We start from the raw sequence: 26,853 nt of genomic DNA, 5'->3' as shown, positions 1-26,853 counted from the left end.
ATCTGGGGAACTGGGTTCGATTCCCTGCTCCTTCACATGAGCGGCAGACTCTAATTTGTTGAACCAGGTTCGATTCCCCACTTCTCCACTTGAAGCCTGCTGAGTGACCTTGGGCCAGTCCCAGTTCTCTCCGAACTCTTTCAGCCTCACCTACCTGACAAGGTGTCTGTTGTGGAGAGGGGAAGGGAAGGCGATTGTAAGCCCGATCAAGACTCCTTAAAGATAGAGAAAAGTGGGGTACAAAATCGAATTCTTCTTCCACTCTTGTGCATCAGAGCACAGCATCTGCCTTTAAAACGCAGAGAAGGACACAACTGTCCTATCCTGCAGTGAGGCTGCCAACTGCCTTCCATTGCATACTGACCGGATTTCATGGTACTATATTTGAATCAGGACTATCCCACAGGCAATAAGGGCACACTTTGAACTGAGCATCAGGACAAGCCCTTAAAATATTCATGGGTGCCAGGCTTGCCAAAAAAGAAAACCTTTTAGAATTTGCAGTCACAGACATTTTTCAGAAAATCCCCATAGCCACAGGACATTAAGAATCTGGGTGCATGATTAATAGCTGGAGAGTGCTAGGATCTTGTGGCTTCCTCTGACCCAACCCTTTGGAAGCTGAGATACAATCTGCTGGGCTAGCTGCCAGCGGCTGCTTTTGAATAGGTTCTCTTCATCCTCACCCTGCACTTCGCGCTGCCTCTCATAGCTCCCTGCCAGTACTTAAGTGCCCCATGTTTTTCACGCATAAACTAACCTCTTGCCAATAAACATCAGCATTCCGTGACAAAACAATACAATGGTTGCAGCCACTTGGGCTTAATTTTGTTTAATTCTGTGTGCAAAAGGTAGCTACTTTTTTTGACTTTGCAGGATATACTTCAGTTGCAAAATCTTGAATTCCTGATTGAAGAATCTACGATTTCCTATCTTTTCTATCACCTTTTTATCCTGCCCTTCAACCAAGGAACTCATGGCGGTTCACATGATTGTCCCATCCACTGTTTTGTCCTCACAACAACCCAAAAGTAGGCTGCGCCGAGAGAAAGTCACCCAGTGGAGAAGACTGAGAGGGGATATGATAACTATCTTCAAGTACTTGAAGGGCTGTCATAGAGAGGATGGTGCTGAGTTGTCTTCTGTCGGACCAGAACCAACGGGTTGAAATTAAATCAAAAGAGTTTCCATCTAGACATTGGGAATCATTTTCTAACTGTTAGAGTGTTTCCTCAGTGGAACAGGCTTCCTTGGGAGGTGGTAAGCACCCCTTCCCTGGAGGTTTTTAAGCAGAGGCTAGATGGCCATCTGTCAGCAATGCTGATTCTATGACCTTAGGCAGATCATGAAAGGGAGGGCACCTTGGCCATCTTCTGGGCATGGAGTAGGGGTCACTGGGGTGTATGGGGGAGGTAGTTGTGAATTTCCTGCATTGTGCAGGCGGTTGGACTATATGATCCTGGTGGTCCCTTCTAACTCTATGATTCTAGTGAGGTTCATGGTTGAGTAGGAATTTGAATGTGGGCGTTCCAGGTTCTAGTCAAAGACTCTTAACTGCCATATCACAATGGATGTCTCACTGAATTCTGTGACACTGGATACTGAGGAGTCTTTGAGTTTATCTAGTAGTTTTCTTTCATATGGAGCACTACAGTATCTAGTTCTTGGTTTGGGAACATGACTGCACATTGTGCTACTCCAGATGGATCGCATAACAGTAGGGAGTATAAGATTAGTCATTGCTTTGTGTGGTTAGGACAATATTTTGGAACTAATTACAATGAATAAAGGACTCACAGTGCAATCCTAAATCAAATTACTCTCTTCTAAGCCCATTGGTTTCAATGAACTTAGAAGGGTCTGATTCTTTCTGTCATTTAAAGTAAGGGTCAAGCTAGACATGACCTAGAAAATCTATGATTAAACACAGGTGTGATTTTTTAAAGGCTAAAAGCAGCCACAGAGACTGGATTTGGATTGGGTCTGGAGGATTTAGGTTAAAATTTCTCCCCCTGAGCTTGTATTTGCCACAGAGAAAAAATTACAGGTAGCCACAAGCTACCATTGGCTATCTTTGTAGGACAAACAACAGCCCCTGTTGAGACAGGTTTAACCCTGTTCCCCAATCTCTCCCAATACTGTGGGCTATTCCCCTGCTCCACCCCGTTCTGCTGCTTTTGGTCTTAGAATCTCTGCAGGAAAAGATACGGAGACCACATCCATATGTTAGGATAAGCCCTTGTGTCTTCTTGTGGCTGGCACAAATATGGCTTGTTTGCTATCACTGCGCATTCTCTTTCTCTTCCCCTTGTGCCAGTAGCATAATCGAAAGCTTCCTAGTCGGGAAAGCCTTCCATCATACTCCAGTTTCCTCGGGCATCCAAATGCAATGCCTGTGCAGATTGGGATTTTATCTCCTCTCCATGAACCAGGCTTCTAAACCATAGTTTGTGGGGAGGAATCAACCTCCAATTTGCCAAGGCTCCTGCATTAGAGATGTGCATAACAAAATTCCTGAGCGGAAGATATGCACAGAAATTGCTGGTTTGGGTAGTTAGAGTGATTTCCCAGAACGGTAATACAAATCCAGGATTCTTAGATATTGCCAACCTTCACTCCCCAAACAAGCTATGTGGTGTTTTTTGGTCTTCTAGTGCTTACCAGCAGCAGCAGGGCAGGCATATTGATTTTTTTTATTCTCCATATTTCCCTGGCAATGGGGTTTTCCCTTCCAATTGGGCAAGTCTCACTGGGCAAGGGTGGCTCCCAACCAGGGCAAGCCAGGCACAGAGCCCAGCAGAGCTACTGGCCTTGCTACCTCATTCTCCAGCCCTTCCTTCTTTGTGGGGGCTGAGCTGCAGCTCTGCAAGTAGTATGGCTTGGGGGGGGGCACCTTGTTCACAGGGTTGCCAGGTCTCTGTTTGCCACCAGTAGGAGGTTTTTGGGGTGGAGCCTGAGGAGGGTGGAGTTTGGGGGAGGGACTTCAATGCCATAGAGTCCAATTGCCAAAGCAGCCATTTTCTCCAGGTGAACTGATCTTTATTGGCTTAGATCAGTTGTAATAGCAGGAGATCTCCAGCTAGTACCTGGAGGTTGGCAACCCTACTTGTTCAGGAGTTTATAGAGTTGAACACTTTGGTCAGTTCACTTGAAACTTGGGGGAGGGGTCTTTAGTGGACAGGCAGCACTAGCTCCCCTGAAATGTTGGTGTCATTTGATTGAAAAAAAGCCATTCTGCCCCCCCCCCCAAGCCCTCCAGGCAGTGCTTGTCCTGAAACTCTGGGGACCGGGAGGGGAGGTTTTCTGAAAAGGAAGCCTTCCTCACTTTCTGAAAATAAACAAAGAATGAACAGACCACAAGGAAAGATGGCAAATACAGAGTTACTGTGAGATTAATGCTGTCAGGCAGCCAAAGCTCTCCTGCTAGGCCAGTGCTGACCCCCATTTCTCCCCCAAGAAGTGGGCCTGTGCCAAGAGGCACCTACTTTGAGGGTCTATAAAATCAAATTCAAATTCCTTGGTCCAATTCGCTTGAAACATGAGGGATCTTTAGATTAAAGAGAGGACTATGTTCTTTGCAAATGTTGGGCCATTATCTTTATAAACAGCTGCTCCTGACCCTCTAATAAATTCTCCATTGAAAATAATGGTCCTGAACCTCAAGAACCCAAACAAACCACATGGATTATAATCCCAAAAATGCAGTGTCCTACACAAACTTAAGCAATCAGAGTAAAAAAAATTCCCCCGGAACCCTGGATACTAAGTTATAACGACATTTTTCTCAGCACACACCCGTATCCTGCGATTCAGACATAGTGAAAAACTGGAGTTCAGTTGAAGGTTTTCCAATCCAGGGAACTTTCATTCATGTATCACATATGAGGAAAGGAGGGAGATGGAACAGAGAAATAGTGCACAAGCACAGCTAAGAAGTTATTTCCATTTTCATCCCAAGGAGAAAATTGTCATGACATGTGAGTGCTGTGAGGCACTCCTGTCTTTTGCCTTATTTTGCCCTGGTGAGGCAAATAGCAGCTCCACAAGGTCATTTCAATATAAGAAAATGGTAATGGGGACCATGCCATAGCCTTTATCCATGTCCTGGCCCCATGCACCTGCTCTTTAGAAAGAACAATGCTTGGGCGCTCCAGTGATGGAATTTCCACCAGCACATATATTTAATCCATTAGAATTAAGGATCAATTCATACAATAAGAAATCCTTGTGGTGGCTAGAAGGACCTTGGATTATGTGTGCTGGGAATTCTGTACTGTACTGATTTGGATCAGGACCATGGCACATGTGGGGAAGGGACTTCTTCCTTTTCCCACATGCTGTTTTCCTAACCTGACATGGCCCAGGGGGGCTGCTATATGCTCTGCTGGGAAATTTATGTATAGTGATGGCTACATGTGACTTTTATCAGATGGTGCAAATGGTAGTTTCCTGGGGACTGTTTTAGGTCAGGAAAATGGCTTGTGAGGGACAGCTCAAGATCCTTCTCCACATCTTTCACAGGGCCAAAATATATCACGCCCTCCACACACCTGAGAAGCACAGAACTCCCAGTGCACATGAGATCCAAACTTCTAGTGGTAGCCATGACGACTTTTGGATCATTGGATTGGCCATACATTTAGCCTGATTGGGCCCAGACATTTCTGAAAGGTTAGATACCTTCCCCAACCTTATTGATGATATTAACAGTTTCTGTATGCTACATGTGCATTTACAAAAGAATTTCCTGAACATATTAGTCAACTGTCCACTACTGTATATACTTTTTGATTCATTTTAAATAATCTGATGTCTTTACTCTTTTCAAGTACTCCTTGCAAGGGTGTCTGGCTTCTTGAAGAGTCTGGCAATGACTTCTTGATGCTGCTTTATAACAGGCTAGACCATATTTCAAGCACTCTGGTGTGTTAACTCTGAACAAAAATTCACCAGTGATGTTCCTGTTTGATTTCTGAAACATCTTGTTCTTTACGAAGAATGTTAAACTGAAACAGGCCACTCTGGCTTCTGTTGATCTTTAAACAGGATGCTATGGAGAAAATGGGAAGAGTTGGGAAAATTGTGCTGCCAAACCACAAGGATAAAAGGTAATTTGAGTTCCTTCTTTTCAGAGTATTAGTCTGGGAGAGATACAAAATTTCAAAAAGCTGTCTAATCTTGATTCTGTTTGGGGGATTTAAGGTCTACTCCAGCTTTTCCACTATATATCAGGTAGGGGAATATTCAGTGTTTACTAATACATGGATAATAGGCTGGTTATAAAATCTTCAGGTACAGCAATCATGCAAGCACCAATCAACTGGACAGAGTGAGGAAAGCTACACTGGACTGCAGCTAAAACATATCTTAGGTGAAAACAAAATGTTACGCGGCAAACATATGGAAACCCCACATGTGTTTCTCCACTCCAAAAAAATGGGAAGAGTGCAAAGCAGATGGGAGGAATTATTAACCCTTCTCCTGCCTGCCACTTTCCCCCTACAGCTCCCCCCACCCCGGTTGTTTTTTCGCAGCCGAAATTTCAAGTGCATCTTTACTGCGTCCATGAGGATCAATTACTAGAAACGTTTTTACATAAAAGGTCAAAGTTGAATCAGTTCCTTCACCCCTTCTTTCTTGCAAATTCTTATTTGTTTCCGCACTCTGCAAAGAAGAGCATAGCCAGGATTCCCAGACAGGTGATGGCAGCCAGATGTTAAGTTCCAACCTTTGGAGTTTGGTACAGTAACTCACAATGCTGATTATAAAACCACTAGGGAGAAGTCTCTGCTAATTATGATGGATTTATTTTGAGCGTTCAATCAAGATTTTCTCAGAATTACAGTAAAGGCTTTGTCATCTGGGGCTGGCACTTGTTTACCCAGAGTGCTTACCCAGCAGTACTCTTGAGGGCTAGCTTCTCTCCATCAGCCACCCTACCCCTGTGTCTTCAGGCATGCATACCTCTACTCCTGCCTCTCCAGTGAGCCAGTTTGATACCTCTGTTATTTGCTGGGCAGTCAGTGCTGCAGCCAACATCATCCTTGGATGTCTCCTTTCCCTTCAGCCTGCCTCAAGCTATCAAGAGCCAGCTGTGCTGGAGGTCTCCTAGGCAGCTGGCCTGCTTTTTTGCCTGCTGCTCAGGACAATTCTGTGGCTTGGGGGAATGGGAAAGGGGGTCCACCAGGTGTGGGACCTGTTGCCATGGTGTCACCAAAGGGGTAGGGTGTATCACTGCAGATTCCTCTGGCAAGGCCGTGGGGCAGAGCAATAAGTGTTGGTATCCCACACATTTGATTAACCAGCAGCTTCCATTCCCCATCAGTGCTGGATAACAAAGCTTTTATTGTATTATCTATATGAACAAAGGATTCTGTGGGTTTACAGTTATATCATATTGCTGACATTTTGGATTGATTTCTTCTTCTCTGTAACTATGGAACTGTCCAGTATGTCACGCATAAAGGAAGAAGGGAGAACAGAGATACTTGATGTTGCTTAAAAGTGTGTTTTTAAAAGGCCCTAGGACTGCTTTTTTCTCATTGACTCTGTGGTGTATCACAGACTGTGCCCTCCAAAGCTGTTACTTCCTCTAGGAAAACTGATCTCTGTAGTCTGGAGATCAGTTGTGATTCTGGGAGAACTCCAGGCCTCTAATGTACCGGTAAGTTGGTAACCCTAGCAACTGCTCATTTAAACAAGAGGATGTGGCTGAAAACCCACAAAATCCCTTTTTGCATTGTCAGAATCCTGAAAGGAGAGGAGGACCAACTTTTTCATGGTGCAGCTACTGTTTGGTTTCCTTAAATTGCTGAAAGAGATGGGCCCCAAAAAAGACAGGAGTTGAAGACATAAAAAGGTTACAGAGGGGTCACAGAGCAGATAAGCAGGCAGTTTGGGTGTGTTCTTGAGCAGAAAAGGACACTGAAAGGAAGCTTAGAAGGTCAGAGAATGTGGGTTTGACCTGAGGAATGTGGTTGAGTTGAATCACAGACGTGCTATAGCCAGGACAGGAACCAGTCATTCTATCATTCATTTGTAAAGGTGTTTCATGGCCAAAGGTAGCATCTTGGATATTTAGAGTGATAGATATTTTGAGCAAACTAGTAAAACATTCATTTGCAAGACAGTAGCAAAACTATTAAAAACATACAGCTCCAACATATACCTATTAAAAACATACATACTTACATTATTTATTAATGTAGCTTTGTTTTGAATACAGCATCTAAACAATTAATTTCCACTACGTTTCACATATATCCGTTACAACTCGTTCTCATCTATACAGTCCTACTTATTGTATGTTTCAATGTGAGCAAGGTTCATTGCAATTTAAAGCAGTAGACAAACTTATTTAAGAAGTGCTAGAGCATCACCTAGAGGCTTAATGAAAGAGCTACAGTTTTATTCATTGATTTCCTGGATTATTTTTTTAAACTATTTTGTATTTGCAACGAATGAAGCTAAAGTGACTAAACTGAGGCTATCATACCTTAGTCACATCATGAGAAGACAAGCCTCACTGGAAAAAAACAATAATCTTGGGGAAAATTGAAGGCAGTAGGAAATGAGCAAGACCCAACAAGAGATCAATTGACTCCATAAAGGAAACCACAACCTTCAGTTTGCAAGACCTGAGCAAGTCTGTTAATGATAGAACATTTTGGAGGTAATTAATGCATAGGGTCGTCGTAAGTCAGAAGCAACTTCGCAGTACATAGCACACATTTGCTATGAAGTTTTCAAACTGCAAATAATTGAAGAACATTAACACCAGAAAGGGTAGAATGGAGTGAAGATGTAAAATAAGTCAGAGAAGTTCATAATGAATTTTTTTTCAGCCAGTGGGGATTTACAGTGGTATTATGCATGTAACGTGGTTGTTGCTTTACCTCTTTCTTCGGCCAGGGTACCCTGACAGGAAAATGGCGTGCTTGCCTTCATTTTCACCTGAAGAACAAGGAGAAGGCAGTTTCATTTGCTATGAGAAAAGATAGCAGCAGGAGAGCCAAGTTTAGATTTGTTGAATCAACACTTCTTGGCTTTGAAATCACAGCCATTTGTCCTTCATAGTGTCAACATAGACATGTGCCTCTATCTTTGAAAAACATTACTATGTACCTTTATATACACAGACTGAGGCATGTAACTCTACAAGAAGTTATGTGGAAGTAAACTGGATTCTAAAGAACTGCAGGGTAACATGAATGATCAAGGATTCTGGCAGTATGTGCCTTTTTGTGTTGTGAAAGATGCTCTTTGCTGCAGATAGTCCATGGCTGGAAGGAATCAGCAGGTGCCAGAAGGGGCCAGTAGGGTTCTACTTGGCTCTGTAAAACTGCTACCACTGTCTAATAGCTAAGTTTGAGCAATTTCTCAGACATGGACTGAGATCTTAAGCTGCCTATCCTAGTGTGACTTATTAATTGACTGACTGCTCTGCAGCTTGCCAGTCCTGACTTTTACATAGGATCGACAAGTAGGGCTGGGTTCTTTAAAATCCCAGTAGGGTAGCTGTATTTAGTTCTTTAAACATGCTTGGAAGTCATTGCCACTAGACTTGCTTCCCTGCGAACATGTCTAGGATTGAGATGCCACAAGTTATGCATGGTAATGTCTCTTGAGTTCAGCAGGATTTACCCATGACTAATTATGGAAAGGACCATAGCCTTGGCCTCTAAGTGGCTGTCGGTGGCTTACAGTAGAACACTGTGTTGTCCCATTGATGCTTCCGAGTATAAAGCTATAACACTTGGCATTTATAAAAATCAGAGTGTGCACTGGAAAATATGGCAGCCTCCCTGCTCCCATGGTCTCAGAACTCTTGGACATTGTGGCGTGATCTAACTGTAAAGCTACTTGAAGCAAAAGCATTCTGCTTTGGAACGTTACGTTTGCACATCAGGCTGGCTGCTACCCATGCAAAACAGTTACAAATTCTGGTGGCTTTAAACAAGAAGTTTTGCAAAACCAGACTTTTATAGAAGAGTTCTTGTGCTTTGGCCAGCATCACGTTTGAATGAAGCCTGTATTACATACCGCAACATGAAGAACACCTATATCTCTAAAGTCATCAAATTTATAAAGTATTAAAATTAATATTGAGGCAAATATTCACCTACCATAAATCCACAGCCAAATGTTTATGTGCCTCACATAGAATGACTCAAGACAAGATCAGTAGATCTGCTTGACACAGAAGTTTCTCCCTTAGAGTATTGGGTAAATACATTGCGGTCCCATTGGATGTGTATAATGTGTATATTCTAGGTACGTTCATCTAGTTTCCAAAGGTTACATTTTATGCTTTTTTTTACAGATTTTATGACAAGAAATACCAGGTGTTTCTGAAACTTGTGGAACATCAGCAACAGTATAAAACCATCATGCAGAGTACATAGACAGCATGAAAGAGAATTGCTTATCATGTTAGTGAAATTTCACAATGGTTTTATCTTTCAAAGTCAATGATAACCCACCGTGTATTTTTATGGCTAATAAAGAATCCTAAATACATATAGCCTACTGAGTTCTCCAGGCTCCTGTCAATCAGTGAACCAGACATACACAGAGGAGGAAACTCACCAATTTTGAATGAAACCAAAGAGGGCAAAGCCTTTCTACAAGCACTTGCTATGATCTCAAGTCAGGTTAGGAGTTAAATTGATGCCTAGAGAGGTTTCCATATGCAACTGAAGTCCACTATTGCAGGCATCTGCAAAATGAGAGTAAAATGGGGCAGGAGGGCAACCTTGCTTCTTAGGCCCCTTCTCAGTAACCAGGACCAGGAAGTTTTGAAACTCTAGTCCTCCCTCTTGTCATTCCTGACCAGAGGAAAAGCTCTTGACTCCAGTGAAAGGAAAGATCACAAGATGCCCCTGACCGGAGCGTGTGAAACAACAGTATGGTTTAAATCTAGAGCCCGCTTGGCTCTAGATAAGATAGATAAGATAGAGCACAAATGAGGCATTGAATTTTTGGAGAATAGGAAAGTCTTAACCTAGCCCTGGGAAGGATGATAATAAAAAGGATGCCGCTACTGAAAAGGCCATCTCTCCAATTAACGTCCACTCAATGGTATAGTCATCTGGAGATGAGTCTCCTTTCTAAATCTGTGTTTGAACAGGTTCACATGACATTCCCTAGCAGCAGCAGAAGTTTAGGTAGAGAAAGAGGAATATGATTATCCTAAGGATAGCCAAAAAATAACATAAATGTCTGGTGCAGTTTGTTAAATTTCTTTTAAGCTCAGTAGTCCAGGGTATTTTTCAAAATGATCAGCCTTACCCTGGGCTGGAATGAAACACAATTAGATTTGATTAAGCTGTTCACATGTTACTGACTGCAGTCATGAAGCAATCTATGCCAAGCGAAACAGAAAATATTTTTTAATAGGCGGCCTACAATTCCTGCCCAGAGTAGGACTCTACTACTAACAGTGTGTCCCTTGACTTATTTTGTCTGCCTTATTTCTGTTAATGTTTGCTGAACAGGGTCTCCAACACACTTTTTAAAGAAGCTATTTAAAAATTTGGTGTACGCATACACATTTGCAAAAAAGAAACAACACAATTCTAGAATGTTTTGGAATGATAAATATTTATATATACACATACACATGCTTATGTACACCTAATGTATAAAACTGAATTCCCAACACTCATTCCATAGCACAAACACAAAACAAGTAACACTGAAAGTATTTGTGTACTCACCTCACAAAGGTGTGTGTGTGTGTGTGCGTCTGTGTGCATGTACACATGATTTTACATCTAATATAAGTTTGCTCTGGGTTCTGTCCTGATTTTTTTATTACAGGGATGTGTCTGAAAACAGTATACAAGAAGCCCTTCTTGGGAACAAAAGGGGGGGAGTTACTCTCATGAAAATAAAAGCACGAGGAAGTGATTTGAAATGAGCTCTGCTTGCTTATTTGTAGAAGAACCAGATAATAATGTTCTCAGGTTCAGTGTTTGAGCCTTCTAATCCCTTTTATTTCATTCCTGAGCTTCTGGGTTTTGTTTTAGACTTTTTTTTCCTTCAGTCGTGAATTGTAGTCTGATTCCAGGTAACGTCATGAGTGCTAACAACTGTTGGAAAACCTACTCAAATTGCAATCACTGCACATGTGTTTGAACAAATGTAGAATCCCATGTTCAACTGTTGAATGTCCCACAAACTAAAACAGACACTTTTCTTTCTCCTGCACACCTGTCCCATGGAGGTTACTTTGCAGATGCCGTTGAAATAGAATATTTTCAAGTTTAAATGTACTGAATTGTTTATAGCAATATCAGAGTTGTTGAGCTGTAATCCTTGTGCCCCCAGAACTCAAAAAGTACACATGCAAAATTGGCATTTGTTAACAAAGGTCCGCCTTCACCAGTACATTTCTGAAGACTTACAGACATTGGGTATTAGTCCATGATTTACAGAAGTTTCATCCAAAATATTTTCACTAAACACCAGTGTGGTCTATCAACCTTTGAAATTCTTCGAAGTCTATCCTTTTTGGTTCTTGTAGGTTATCCGGGCTGTGTGACCGTGGTCTTGGTATTTTCTTTCCTGACGTTTCGCCAGCAGCTGTGGCAGGCATCTTCAGAGGAGTAACACTGAGGGACAGTGTCTCTCAGTGTCAAGGGTGTAGGAAGAGTAATATATAGTCAGAAAGGGGTTGGGTTTGAGCTGAGTCATTGTCCTGTCTATCCTTTTTGCTTCCAAATGTCAGGAGAGCTCATCATGATCTGATCAGTTTTCATTTAGGAAGAAGCAGTGCTTTGGTCCATTAAGATTCCAACAAGATGTTTTGTGTTGTAGAGTTTGCCAAATTTGCTCCTTCTGATTCCATTTGTGAACAAATGTTTATCATACAAATTAAAAGTAGGAACACAACAACCAGGTCATCGAATGCACCCAGGATTCCACAAAGAGGTTCTGGCATCACGTCAAATGGACAAGTTAAGCTCATAATAATTCCAAACGAGCAGATGACAACTCTTAGGAAGAAGATTCCTACAAGACCACCCAAGGTGAAGACTCCTCGGACGGCAAGGTTGAGAAGTAATGGCATGTCATAGAGGTAATCTGCAAACTAAACATGAAATTTGAGTGGGTTATAAAACCATCATATTTTTATTGCAAATTCATATTGCTTCCTTGGATCTGCGAGACAGTGGGTGTGCCAGGTATCTGGGCTGACTGTAAACATCAGCCTTTTTATTGCCAGGACTGGCAGCTATCCCAGGTATTGCAAAACCAGACAAACCAGTAACTAGTAACCTGGTGACAACCCTTCTTCCTCTTTTGCCTAATCTTCACAGTTACTTCTTACTGTGGACACCTACAATTGGAACTCTTGGGACTCACTGCCCTGTTCAGAAAGAACTCTTGCTAATGGGAATATTCAGCTCCATTTACTTAGCTGACCCAGTATAGGGGTTGTAGAAAAGAACAAGAGTCCAGTAGCACCTTATAAGACTAACAAAATTTCTGGCAGGGTATGAGCTTTTGTGAGCCACCGCTCACTTCTTCAGGAAAGCTCATACCCTGCCAGAAATTGTGTTAGTCTTTAAGGTGTTACTGGACTCTTGCTCTTTTCTACAGCTATTGACAGACTAACATGGCTACCCATCGTGATCAGTTTGGGGGGTACAATAAGGAATAGCAATGCATGCAAACACAGAACTAATTTCCTATCATTGCAAAATATAAATCTTGCTACTTACAGGCCGAGGCTGTCCTGAAAAGCGTTTGTTGTAATCTCTGATGTCATACATAATTTGTTTGCTTTGCTTATCCTGCTGATTTTCATAAGAGACGTTGTAAAGAAGAATAACCTTTAGGTGAAAAGAAGCAGCATTTTAGGGTAGAATTCACACGGCACAAGTTTTCCTTTTTAAAAAAATTAATGTATTTTATAGTTTAATTAGGGATTATCTCTTTGACGCCCTGCTCATCAGTTTTGACCTTCACTGGGCAAATTTCCTCCATTGCAGCTTCTCTTCCTTATTCTGAGACCTTTGTGAATGCTACCTATGTCATATGCGTGCAGCCCGTGATGAGGGGCAGATGAGGATAAGAATTTTATCTTAGGTGAGAGAAAGCTATGTCAAAGAACCAACCAGCCATAATAAAAAGCCTGCTGCAGGCACCCTGTTTAATATTTGATAGGTGTTCCTGATCTTACCGGTATCAGATAAGAGATGCAAGTGGTTATAGGAGCCTAGAAGAGTCTGGAAAACTTATGTAAATCTACCAGGATTACTCTCGGTATCATTCCACCTCTCCTAATAACAGCCAAAGCACAGATAATTACAGGCCTTTTATGCAGGGACGTTTCCCCACGGTCACCCCCGCCAACCGCTTCAGGGCTTCCTTTTGATTGTGCATGCCTTTTCTGCCTGTCAGAGGTCGCCTTGTTCTCCCCATGTGTTTTGACCATATTTTCCAGATTCTGGCAAAAACTGCATCTGGAAAACGTGTGGCAAAATGTGTGGGGAGAGCGAGGTGACCTGTGGCGGGTGGAAAAAGCATGCATGCATAATCAAAAGGGACGCCCCAAAGCAGTCAGCGGGGGTGACTGCGGGGAAACGTACCTGCATAAAAAGCCACAGAGAAAATTCTTACCTTCTGTCTGCAGAGTGGACACTTTATTTCTCCTAGCCAAGATCCATGTTTCCAGTACTCAATCAGACAGGAACCTAGAAAAAGATGGATGAATCTTATAAGAACTGGAAGAAAAAACTACCTGCATAGCTGAAAGACAAAAGACAGTTTTTTCAACCTGCCCCCTACAGTGAAGACAAGGGACGAGATTATATGGTTTAAAATAGGTGTTATTAAATGTTTGATTTGTATCAAACTAAAAGTTAACTTTTAAGGGCAGGTTGCAACTAAGGCAATGCATAGGGTGGCCAGGTCCCTCTTTACCACTGGCAGGAGGTTTTGGGGGTGGAGCCTGAGGAGGGCAGGGTTTGGGGAGGGGAGGGACTTCAATGCCATAGAGTCCAATTGCCAAAGCAGCCATTTTCTCCAGGTGAACTGATCTCCTGTTGAGCTCCTAAAGATGTCCAACTAATCCCATATGGATCCTAAGGGAGGGTGGGTTAGTCAACAGTACACAACAAAGTCCACTTAAAGGCTTCTCTCACAGGCTCTTCGAGCACCAGTCCTGCATTAACAATAGCATCTCAGGCCACATTTAAACTACAGGGGTTAGCAGGGTTGCCAACCTCCAGGTACTAGCTGGAGATCTGCTATTACAACACTCAAAACATAATTTTAAGGCAATGCAATGTTATTCCACACAGGAAACTAGCCCAACATTGCAAGGCCTTAAAATTATGTTTTAATGTTACTTTTCTGAGTTGACCCATTTACAACAGTACAGAAAGAAGGAAAGAACTACATAGCCCTCTCTACCCAGGCTATTTGTGCTCTTCCACATTTTCATAATTGAGACCGAAATTATGTTTAATCCAGCGTTCTGCAGAGTTTACTGAGGCTCCCACTAATCACCCTGTTGGTTATTAGCAATTAGAGAAAAATAATATTGGCCTGGAATCAGCTTTCTAGCCTGTTTCCTGGACATATGGTTTGAGATATAGCTGGAATTCAAAATGTCTTGGAAGAAACATAGGAACACTCCATAGCAATCATTCATTTTCCCTATAAATTATAGTCAATTGCCCTTTAAATGCTAGCACATAATGTGAATTTTAGGTATGGCATTTGCTTATCTTTGCTTCTATGGATGTCAATTAGAATGAAATCGCCAACTTTCAAATGGAATGACCTCAGAAAGAGAAAGCCTGCATTTCATGTCAGGTTTCACTTAATATGTGTGTTTGTATGTATATAGATATATACCCTTATCTTGAAAAAGGGTTCAAGAAAGAGCTTGAAATAATGTTGTTGCAATTGTCAATGGTAGTATGTGGATTAACTAGTTCATGCCTTCTGGACTACTTTATAGAATTAAGTTATAAATTTATAAAAGTTAACCAAAGATTCTAGCCATTGTTCTGGGTGGGAACTTTAACTATTGGACACTTTATTCATTCATGCTCTGTGCTTATGGAACTTGAATATCAAAATAAGATAAGAACAGAAAGCAGGGGCATGTGTGAGTGTGCCTGGATGAATTAAGGGTCCTGTGGGCTTAACTAGATAATGGAATCACTTCTAGCCATGTCAAGTTACACGTATTAGAACATGGTTAGTTAACTGTGATGCTTTTTCAAGACAATATTATGTTATCAAGGAAAATCTACAGCTAAGGCAGTGGGAAACAGAATAATATTCTTATAACTAGATACTTTGTGCAGCTGAGTAACAGAGCAGGCTTGATATATTCCAAAGTGGATTGTATTCCATGTTGAATTGGAATCATATTTCTCTTACAAGCATCTTTTATAAAGCAGCACTTATATGAAAGAACACACATGTAGCCTTGTGAACTATGTAGGGTTGCCAGGTCCCTCTTCCCCACCAGCGGGAGGTTTTTAGGGTGGAGCCTGAGGAAGGCAGGGTTTGGGGAGGGGAGAGACTTCAATGCCATAGAGTCCAATTGCTAAAGCGGTCATTTTCTCCAGGTGAACGGATCTCTATCGGCTGGAAATCAGTTGTAATAGCAAGAGATCTCCAGTTAGTACCTGGAGGTTGGCAAACCTATATCACACAGCAGTTCTCAGACAGGGCTCCCTGATTCTGATAAACCCTGAACTATGTGCTTAAGATTAAAGATGGTACCATGGCTTAAAAACCAAACACAATATTTGCTTATTGGCTCTTCAAGATTACTGTATTTTCACATAATTAAAATTTTAGTTGATACTCATTTGTTGCAAGGGATACAGATTACTTTAGTCTATCAGAACTTTCCTGGTGGGCATATTTTTATAATGCATACTATTTTGTACCTGGCAAGAAATAGTCAGTTTTCTGCCTAAATTTCAGCTACTATATTATAAAATCAGATTCATGCAACAGAATGGTTTAAAGGAGAACCAGACCAGCCTTGGGACCTCTGAAAGTACTCTAGATTTGTACAGGAGCAGACGGTTCATTATCCTAAGCTTCCCCACAAGAATTCCAGTTTTAATGTACAGCCAGTGTTAATTTTTGCTTTAATTCCTCAAAATAATTTGTACGGCTTCAGTTGCCCCACTAAAAGCAAGTTAACCAATCAAATTCCCCCCCCCTCAGGATTAAGGATTCTTTAAACGTTTCTTATTACCCAGTGATTGAATACAGCTGTATCCAGCTGTGAGGAAAGCACATGGCTGGGGATTATGACTCTGAGTAGCCTCCCCACATTGTAAGGAGTAAACAGGGCCTCTTAATCTTGACCTGACACATCCTGGGCATTCCCAGTTATATGCGAGACTTACAACTTGTTATTCTACCTCATGTTAACAGTTACAGCCACTAGTGCATATGTCAGCAGGGAAGTGGGACAGAGCCATGCAATTCTCCCCTGCTTGCATTCCAAAAGTTTTGAACTATTCACTGTTCCTTTATAGTATTTTACTGATACAACAGTTTTGGTCCTGGTAGGGATGGGGAGTCTTTGGTCTAAAATGCATAATCCCTTAGCCCACATCCTTCCCTGCTTGTTCCCTGTTTCACCCAGGATCAAATCTTCACGAACAGATGGTACCTTATTTACTGTTGGCTCAGCCCTGTCTCAACGCCAAATGAACCCAGTTTTTGCAATTTCCGAGTCAAACCGTTATACCTGGCTCGTTTCAGATAAACTGAATGAGCACACTGAATGAGTCTTCCCCATCCCTATGCGAGTTCTCCGCCTTTCCCCCCCACCCGCTCTTGAATATTTATTTGAACCGACCAAGCACCGGGGGTGGGGGCGCTGCTAACTTAACAGGAAGGATGCGTCTCCATTTTCTGTTTTCATGGATGGATCAGCAGACAGTTTCGTCCCAGATCATTCAAGGTAATGCGTACAGTTTCCCCCACACCCAGCCCGGGTTAATTTTAAACACACTAGAGATGTTTAAAGCCAGTTCAGATTATTTGACTGTTTTCAAAAGAGGAAGGGTTTTTTTTTTTTTTATTTAATTGTGGGACCAAAATAATTAACTTGAATTAATGTGTATTCCTTTCTTGTAAATCCTTCCATTTTATTTAATGAGAAATTCCCCTGTTCTTTTTTAAAAAAACTTTTCTTAATTTTGAAGTCTACGTGAACTTTAGACATACAAAATAACAAACAACATTTTATGGTGAAGTTTTTTTCCCTTTTATAAAACTGAATGCAGCATTAATGTGGCTATATAATTTAAAGCTATATAATTTATATAATGTGGCTATATAATTTAAATTAAAATAATTGGAAAAAATAACAATACTTACCACAAAATAAATGTCCACAATTGGTTTCTACTGGGAAATCAGTCATCTGCAGGCAAATAGGGCAGGTCAAATCACTGCAGTAACATTGCTGCCAGCGCCTAAGAGATTCCTAAAACAAAGTCATAGAATCATAGAGTTGGAAGGGACCACCAGGGTCATCTAGTCCAACCCCCTGCACAATGCAGGAAATTAACAACTACCTCCCCCCCACCATCCCCAGTGACCCCAACCCTCGCCCCGCAATGCAGGATCCCACAATCAAAGCACTCCCGACAGATGGCCATCCAGCCTCTGCTTAAAACCTCCAAAGACGGGGACTCCACCATCCTCCGAAGCAGTGCATTCCACCATCGAACAGCCCTCACTGTCAGAAAGTTCTTCCTAATGTTTAGGTGGAATCGCTTTTCTCTTAGTTTAAATCTATTACTCCGTGTCCTAGTCTCTGGAGCAACAGAGAGCAAGCTAGTTCCCTCATCAACATGACATCCCTTCAAATATTTAAACATGGCTATCATGTCTTCCCTCAACCTTCTCTTCTCCAAACTAAACAAACCCAACTCCCTAAGTCTCTCCTCATAGGGCATGGATTCCAGACCTTTGACCATTCTGGTCGCTCTCCTCTGGACACGCTCCAACTTGTCCACATCCTTCTTAAATTGTGGAGCCCAAAACTGGACACAGTATTCCAAGTGAGGTCTGACCAATGCAGAATACAGTGGTAGTATTACTTCCCTTGATCTAGACACAATATTCCTATTGATGCAGCCCAGAATTGCATTGGCCTTCTTAGCTGCCATATCACACTGTTGACTCATGCTCAGTTTGTGGTCCACTAAGACTCCCAGATCTCTTTCACATGTACTGTTGTCAAGCCATCTATCTCCCATCCTGTACCTGTGCCTTATGTTGTTTCTGCCTAGGTGAAGTACCTTACACTTCTCCCTATTGAAATCCATTTTATTACTTATGGCCCAGCTCTCCAGTCTATCAAGGTCATTCTGAACTCTGACCCTATCCTCCGTGGTATTAACTATCCCTCCTAACTTGGTGTCATCTGCAAATTTGATTAGCATGCTCTCTGTTCCACTCATCTGCAAATTTGATTAGCATGCTCTCTAGTCACTCTCTTTAATGGGTATAGATTGTAACTGATATACCCCAGTTAATTCATAAAGTGCACAGTAGTCCTCCGTAAGCATTAATTAGCCCCAGACAAATCTGGAAAAGTTTAACTTCCATGTGCCCATAAGCACCTGCTTGCTCTATGTTTACTACTTTTAACATTTCAAGATCTGCCCTATGTAGATTTGTCATGGTCTGATTTAGCACTGTGGGTTTCCTTTGGAAACCTCTTATCTAGGCACACACACCAAAAAAGCTGAAATAAGCTTTAGTTTTATGGCAATCCCATATGTTAACAAGACAGGAAAACCTGATTAATGAAGTCATTCTGCTTCTATAAATTCAGTATATCATGTATCAAGCCTCTGTTTTGAAAAGAAATCCCACTTGTTTTCTAAGCTTCATCTCTTGCAAAAACAGGAACCAAGTATGTTTCTAATTAAGACACCAAGATTCTGGATCCAGGGCAACCAAGTTGTTCCAGAAAGTAAATGATGGAACATTTGAAAAGCTTTCCTGACATCCATGATTCGGATCCAGGTATGCATCAAATTGTTTTTGCATGTTACATTATGTATTTTAAAGAACTGCAGTTTTATCAACTTACTATATTGTTTCTTGAAGATGGGAAAGAGGCATAGTTCTTTTCCAGAGGAATCATCTCTTGGCATAAATTAAGAAAACTGTAATAAAAAAGGCATTTGTATAATGCATGTAGGGATAGCTTCCTGAACAGAGGTGTTGTGCTGAGATTCATAGAAAAAGTAAAGTGGTAAATATCATGTGTGCGTATAGAAATGGGCAATCCCTTGCCAAAAGTTCTGGTGGTTATGTCCTCCTTGTTTTCCACCAACAGGAAAAACTTTGTCCTTCAAGGAAGTGAAATTAAAACTGAACAAAAATAGCTTCTGGTGATGCTAGTATATGAGACTATTCCCAGATGTTTTCAGCATAACTACTGTAGATCTGCTGCTAGTTAAATCAACTTCTATTCAGTAATTTCATAATTGACAGTGCAAGCCTAAAAGGGGGGGTGAAAGGTAGGGTTGCCAACCTCCAGGTAGTAGCTGGAGATTACAACTGATCTTCAGCTGATACAGATCAGTTCCCCTGGAGAAAATGGCCACTTTGGCAATTGGACTCTATGGCATTGAAGTCCCTCCCCTCCCCCCCTCTTCAGGCCGCTTTGGCAATTGGACTCTATGGCATTGAAGTCTCTCTCCTCCCCACCTCTTCAGGCTCCACCCCCAAAACCTCCCTCCGGTAGCGAAGAGGGACCTGGCAACCCTAATGAAGGGTCATAGGGGGGCAAACTGACCCCCACGCCTGTATAGTTGGCAGATACACCAGTGTAAGAGCCATTTTATGCCAGCACAGGGCCCTAGCTCAGTTGAGCCAGCTGCAGTGCAACTGCAGGATTGCGCTGCCCAAGAGACAAGCGCACAAGCCTTATAAATGTATACCCTTGTGCCTTCTGTGAGAATAATACTGAGTGTGATATTGTTGGCATAAAACTCCACATTCTGATTTGACTCATTATATAGAAGCACATTAAACTGATATTTGAGCACAGGAGCTTCCATACAGATAAGGACCTCTATTATCAACAAGCATTATCCCATTCATTTGAGTGCATAGAGCACTACCCCATGCACACCTTTTCTTGCATGTAGTGCTGTCCCACTAATTGAAGTGTATATGGAAACCTACAGGGAGGTCTATACATTCAGTATAGCTGAATACAGAAGTATTTGTCAACTGGCACAGACAATTACCGTATTTTTTGCTCCATAAGATGCACTTTTTCCCTCCTCAAAAGTGAGGGGAAATGTCTGTGCGTCTTATGGAGTGAATGCGGCTCTGTGCGGCCGCCTGCCTCCCAGCTGGCCGTCGGGGCAGGGAATGCCGGCTCGCACCGTCCCGACGCGCACGCGCCCAGCCGGCTCTGTGCGGCCACCTGCCTCCCAGCTGGCCGTCGGGAGACCCGGCAAGGGGGCGGGGGTGACCTTTTAAACTGCTCCGCACTGAGCAGTTTAGAGACCTACTGCCCACTCTCCCGAGAGTCCCCGAGGTCCGGACAGATCGAGGGGACCCGCCACTTCCAGTGCTCACACTCGCAACAGCAGCCCCGTCTCCCATGCCAGCCCCTCCCCCTGCTGCCCAGCCACCCATGTCGTGTCTGGGATCATGTCCCCACTCCTTTCCATGCTCTTGTCCGTCTGTGGTGAGTCCACCCCTTTTTTCCGTCCCCTTCTGCCTCTTCTACCTCTTCCTGCCCGCCTATGGGCTTTTCCCATGCAATGTGCATCTCTTCCCCCACCTTTTCCATCTCTTTTGCTCCTATGGGCTTTTCCCATGCAATGTGCATCTCTTCCCCCACCCTTTCCATCTCTTTTGCTCCTATGGGCTTTTCCCATGCAATGTGCATCTCTTCCTCCCCCTTTTCCATCTCTTTTGCTCCTATGGGCTTTTCCCATGCAATGTGCATCTCTTCCTTCCCCCCTTTTCCATCTCTTTTGCTCCTATGGGCTTTTCCCATGCAATGTGCATCTCTTCCCCCCCCTTTTCCATCTCCGGCCCCAACTCCACTCCTTCCATTCCTTCCATCCGTTCCTCTCATTCCCCTCCTTCCCTTTGTCCTTCCCAGTGTCCTTTGGGCCTGCAAGCCCGCCAGGGGGCTGAGCAGCCAGCCCCCCTTTTCTTCCCTCTGTCCCCCTTTCCTCCTTGTCCAGTCTCAGCCATTTAAAAACGGCCTGTCCCTCTGGGGGCGAGGATCCTTCCTCCTTCTGATGCCCCCCTTGCCCCCTTCGCTCTCCCTCCTACTCCTCTCTGCTGCTGCTATCACAGAGGGCCGGGGGCGCAGCCAGCTGATCTGGCGCGTCTGCCCCTTTTTTTCCCAGCCGGCTGTCCACTCCTTCATGCATCTCAGCATCCCGGGAGAGTGGGCGGTGGCTCTTTAAACTGCTCCCTGCTGCCAGTCCTGGCAGCGGGGAGCAGTTTAAAGACCCCTGCCCCCTTCCCTGGACTCCCAAGAGGCAGGTGGCTCTTTAACTGCTCCTCGCTGCCAGCCGGGAACAGTTTAAAGAGCCACCGGCCCGATTTTTTTTTTCAACAGCTCTAGTCCGGACGTTCCCTGCCCCGACCGCCAGCTGGGAGGCGGCCGGCCGCATAGAGACGGCTGGGCGCGTGCGCATTGGGACAAGTTTTTAGTGGAGGAAAACAAGATTTTTTCTTGTTTTCCTCCTCTAAAAACTAGGTGCACCTTATAGTCAGGTGCGTCTAATGGAGCAAAAAATACGGTAGCTCTCTGGGTAGCGATAGAGTCACTAAAGTAACATATATCTCTGGTTATCCCAAAATTTGCTAACCCTATATTCATTCCAGTATAGTCTCACTTAAATCCATGAAACTATGTATATATTTGTAGTTGAAATTTAGATAGCTTCATATCAAGGGATACATTTTAAAAGATAAAAAAATATCTCCTTCAGATATTATCAAAGAATATTCTGGTACATCACAGTGAAGGTCTTAATCCGAAACCTCTTCTTCACATTGGTTGGAGCAACGTGTGGCTGAAATACCCTTTGTTGGAATCTCTCTTTGTTTAATTAAGTTTATCAATTTTTGGAGAAAAGGTTAAGTTTGTGCTGAGTAATTCTGCAATTCCAGCAGGCCTTGGAGTCTAAAATACTAGACATGTTTCAACAGTGCAAAGAACCTGTGGCTGTTAAAGTCTCAGTCTGCACACAGGTCAGGTCAAAAGAAGTTCCTTCCTTATCTTTGACCTGAGACCCCATTTGTAGTTAGAGGGAGTGTTGGTTTAAAATAAGCAACAGAGCTGCTCTCTGTTTATCTTGAACCAACTCCAGCATCTAAAAATGGGTCATTCAAAGAAACTGCAAAGTTCCATTTAGGCAGCTGTACACTTTCTGGTATTTTATATCTAAACCTTATTATTTGCTTTGGCAGGCTGACCTCTAATATCATTACTATGTTCAATGAATTGACTTGTCCCTGAGTGGATGATGAAAGCTGCAAAACCAGGCCACCCACAGACATGCTAGGGTTCTCTCCAGATATGGGGGGACTTCCCAAGTATTCAAAAGAATATGATTCTTAGGAAATTAATCAAATGGAAAAAATATCTACAAACCCCATACTGATCGAGGAGTAAATATGCTCGAGAAAGGAAGCAGCTGAATATCCGTTAAAAAAGAAAAGGGGAGAATCCAAGGTACTTCATCATATGGGAAGCTCCCTTCCAAAAAACAACTTATATTTTGCTCTGAAATCTCCAGAACTCCAGCTGTTGTCACAATGTAATAATGCAGTACAATCCTTTAAAACACTTTCCTAGGAATAAGATGCAGTGAAGAGACATTAGGAGAATTCTGACTAGACCTTCTTATGATTGTTCTCTGGCATCAAGCTAACCACCTGTGGATGAAATTCAGGTAGTTCCCTCTTGGGGAAAATAATATTTATAAAATACAAGCAGGGGACTCACAAGCAGTTGTGGGGGGCTTCTCATTTCCCTTCCCTCACAATTTCCTTGTTCCCTTTCCTGAAAGCTCCCATAGCCTGTCCCTTTTCTTGTTTCCTTATCTCCTTCATACCCACCCATCAACCTATCATTTATGTGCCCCTCATCTTCAGCTACATTTATGATTTATTTACTTCACATATACCCTACCTTTCTCCCCAATAGGGAACCAGAACAGCTTACACCATTCTCCCATCCTCCATTGAATCCTCATAATAAGCCTGTGAAGCAGGCTAGACTGAGTGTGACTGGCCCAAGGTCACCCAGTGAGCCTCCATGGGAGAGTGGGAATTAGAACCTGGGTCTCCAGATCATAGTCTGAAATCCTAACCATTACACCACACTGGCTTTCATGGAGTGGCTGTTGTTCAACAGCACCAAGCAGCCGGGTCTGGGTAAATCATGACAGCCATGTGGTCATTGTCTGGTGGTTACTACCTAGCTTGGACAATTGACTCCTCCCTCAAAGGCCAAAACATCCTGGAAAGCCTGTCCCTTCCTTGCCTTTTATTGATAGAAACCAAGACTTGTATGCCGGAAATATTGTTGTGGTTGCCTAGCAACCCCCACAACAACCACTGAGAGGGCATTAATTTTTTTAAAGCTACAGGTGCTGCTTCTATTTTGGAGGGAGTTAATCACCCAATGTTTGTTTTTCTTAAGATTTCAGATTTTTCTGCAACCCTGGCACTTTTCTCAGGTTTGCAGAAATATCTTTTCTGTTCCTGGTCCCAGTCTCTGGATTTAAGTATCCACAGATGGGGTCATGTTGAGAATTAGATATACTGATGACAAGCAGGGACCTGCAAGGAACTTGTAGGGATGGGGCTTCCCATTCCCCTGCCTTTCTTCCCCCCTCTCTCCTACCACTTTCATGTAACTCATCCCTGCTTTCTGTCTCCCCACCCCTTCTCTGTCACACACACCCTGTTCACTAGGCTGCTCCCATGACTCAAGCCTCTGCTCCTCTTCCCTCCCTCCCACCTCTAGTGTTGCCACCTCAGCAAGGGGGTCAGTGATGACTCTCACATCCTGTCCCCAGCCTGCCTCCCGCATTGCTGCATTTGCAGGACATGGGGGGGGGGCATCGCTGCCTCAGCCTCAAGGATGGCTGGGGAGTCCTGTTCATTCTTCCCCACCCACCTCCTGTTTTGGTACCACCAGAGGGGGACTGCTGCTTCATCAGCTGGGAAGGCCAGCGGGTTCTGATCCTCCTCCCCTGTCCCTCAGCAGCTGAGAGAGGCAGAGAGCAGTGGTTTCTGCTCCTTCTTTCACAGCCTCTGCCTCCTCACATACAACTGTTCCTTAGAGGCAGAGGGTATGTTTGGGTTATTTTTTCTTAAAAAAAAAAAAAAAGAGGAGGAGGAGGAGAAAGAGAAGAAGCCATTAAAAAAACGTTTAGGGTTTTTCTGCAAACTTGGGTCTCTTCCCCTCATCCCCCGGTTTGTAGAAACCTCTCCTTTCTCTCTCCATGGCCCTGATCCACAGATTTAAGTATCAAAAGATGGAGCCATGTTGAGAATTAGCTATAATGATTGATGCCTAATGATCAGTTTGCATATACGCTGAGATAACATATAACAGGAAATCTTTTTCTTATGCTTCCCCTCCCCCACAGCAGAGCTGCTAGGACTCATAAGTACATGAATCACTTTAACAAACCAGGTAGTAGATGCCAGTTAATCTCTGAGATAAGCTCAGTGCAGTTTATTTATCTATTTATATATAGTTTATGTACCTGCATCCCTTGCAATGATGTGTCACAGGAAACTGAGTTTCCTTAAGTTCTCAGGATATCACCCAACAGTTAGAGCTGGAAACTATTTGGGTTAAGACAGAAACCCAGTTACTTTGTCACCATCATGATTTCAGTCCAGGCTTCTCCTAAATAGTACTAAAAATACAGAATGTATCCTGTAATATACATATACATCAAACCACTTGAAGTAGGGTTGCCAGGTCCCTCTTCGCCACAGGCAGGAGGTTTTTTTTTTGGGTGGAGCCTGACGAAGGCGGGATTTGGGGAGGGACTTCAATGTCATAGAGTTCAATAGCCAGCCATTTTCCCCAGGTGAATTGATCTTTATCGGCTGGAGATCAGTTGCAATATCAGGAGATCTCCAGCTAGTACCTGGAGGTTGGCAAACCTAACTTGAAACCCCTCAGACAGAGAGGGCGATCGCCCTGGCATAGAAGAGGTCGTGTTGTAGGCAGGGCTGGAGGAGTGTGTCATCTCGTAACTGTGTGTCAGCAGACAGTCCTGTCAGACAGTTCTGATCTCTGCAAGCCTGTTCCCTGGGATTATAGAGAACTGCTATTTAGAGTTACACAAGCTTTCCTGCTGTTCATGAGGACAGCCCAGAGCCACTGGAGTAGGAAGCTTATTACTTCCCCTAATTGCTCAGTGGGGAGCAGTGGTTATTATAATCATGATGGATTTATTTATGCATTTGTAAAAAAAAACATTCTGTTTTTCAGTTGAAATACATCCACTTGTGCTTTCTGGGATCACAGTACAGAAATTATCCTTCCTATAGCGTTTAATAATTTTGTTTGGAATGGCGTATTATTCAATCTGCCAAGAAGATAAGAAATTAGAAGAAATATCGTTATTTTTCTCTTTGGTCATGTATTTTGGTCATATATTTTTAGTGCAATTATTTTTCAGTTCTAATTCGTAACATAATTTAAAAAACAACAACAAAGTAAGTGTTTTGGAACCTTTCTAAAGGAAAATTACTTTTCATTAAGAACCACTGTTATTCTTCTGAATAGAACTTGCTTTGAAAACTAGACCTATTAACAATTTGTGGAACTTTTAAAAATTAGAAGGGCTTGGGATTTTTTTCATATGTCAAACCACTCTCTTTGATGTGTATACAATATTTATACAATATATTCCAGAGCTGAACTCATTCCAGCTAGACCATTTCTACCTTCATTCTGACATGTTCAGTCTTTAATATCCCTAAGCAAACTACATCCATGAGACACTACTGGGTGTTTTGCTGTAGAGGGCATGTTAAAACTGATCCAATTAAAGTGTACAAGGTTGAAGAAGGTGTTATCTGTGGCAGGGAGTTCTGTTTCTTTTTCAGATGAAAGCAGGGGCCATGTATAACATGACAGAGATGTATTAAAAGCTAAAATCATATACAATTGTTACTGAATATAATTCTCACCATTAACTGGATTTTAACGTTTAACTTTTGTACACTGCTTCAAACTCTCTTCAGTAGAGAATGAAATTAGCAAGTATAATAAATGAAATAAATTTACTACAAAAACATGAAAAAAATGGAATTCTGGTGCTTAAAATTCTCTTGAAAATCTATCTCACAGATAAATGTACATCACATTTTTCATTCGCTATATTTATGATACCACAGAAAACCACATTGACTCAGTTCAACCCATCATAGTATCTTACCTGATCCAGGAAGATCTGTGCAGTGTATTGAATCTCATTCACTTCAGTAGAGACATAAGAACATCTTCTTTAAAAGCTTGCTGTGATCTCTCTGTGCGTGGCTGACAGGATCATGTTATGATGTTCAGTCACAGCCCACAATTCATTAAGGCAGGCCATTTATTTCAGTTAATGATTAACCTGCTTGACTATGTCAAGGTTTTGCCAGGGTTGTTAAATACCAGGAAGGAATGGAATTGCTTTCCAGATTTCCTAAAATAGAACTCTTTCAAAAAGTAAAGGCTTCTTTTTAAAACTGAGTGATCCTAGAAAGATTGCAGATCTCAGAGAATAATATTATTACTTTTTGAAGGACATATTTTGCTCATTCAGTACAGAA

General features: G+C 42.5%; 2 protein-coding genes across 7 annotated transcripts in view; one reads left to right on the top strand and one right to left on the bottom strand.

The window, feature by feature from the left end:
- The window catches only part of FGGY (FGGY carbohydrate kinase domain containing), a 166,127-nt gene extending 156,628 nt beyond the window's left edge, over positions 1-9,499 (top strand). For 5 of the 6 annotated variants that reach the window (XM_056844236.1, XM_056844234.1, XM_056844237.1 and 2 more), the window contains 2 exons: positions 5,047-5,108; positions 9,323-9,499. In XM_056844236.1, the coding sequence (XP_056700214.1) occupies positions 5,047-5,108; positions 9,323-9,404 (144 nt within the window). In that variant the 3' untranslated portion in view covers positions 9,405-9,499. The remainder of the gene's footprint in view (positions 1-5,046; positions 5,109-9,322) is intronic. The other variant, XM_056844235.1, reaches the window with a different exon arrangement.
- Positions 9,500-11,720: 2,221 nt separating this feature from the next.
- Positions 11,721-26,498, bottom strand: LOC130473811 (E3 ubiquitin-protein ligase RNF170-like). Its single transcript, XM_056845424.1, has 4 exons — positions 26,475-26,498; positions 13,630-13,703; positions 12,729-12,839; positions 11,721-12,094 (listed from the first exon to the last, which is right to left on the bottom strand). The coding sequence occupies exons 3-4, from the start codon at positions 12,777-12,779 to the stop codon at positions 11,789-11,791; spliced, it is 357 nt and encodes a 118-aa protein (XP_056701402.1). The 5' UTR covers positions 12,780-12,839; positions 13,630-13,703; positions 26,475-26,498; the 3' UTR covers positions 11,721-11,788.
- Between the last annotated feature and the right edge of the window lie 355 nt (positions 26,499-26,853).

Source organism: Euleptes europaea, chromosome 2 (genome assembly GCF_029931775.1).
Source record: "Euleptes europaea isolate rEulEur1 chromosome 2, rEulEur1.hap1, whole genome shotgun sequence".
NCBI classification, from domain to species: Eukaryota; Metazoa; Chordata; class Lepidosauria; order Squamata; family Sphaerodactylidae; genus Euleptes; species Euleptes europaea.
Note: the sequence above shows the minus strand (reverse complement) of the source record. Positions and strands in the feature narration are given on the sequence as shown.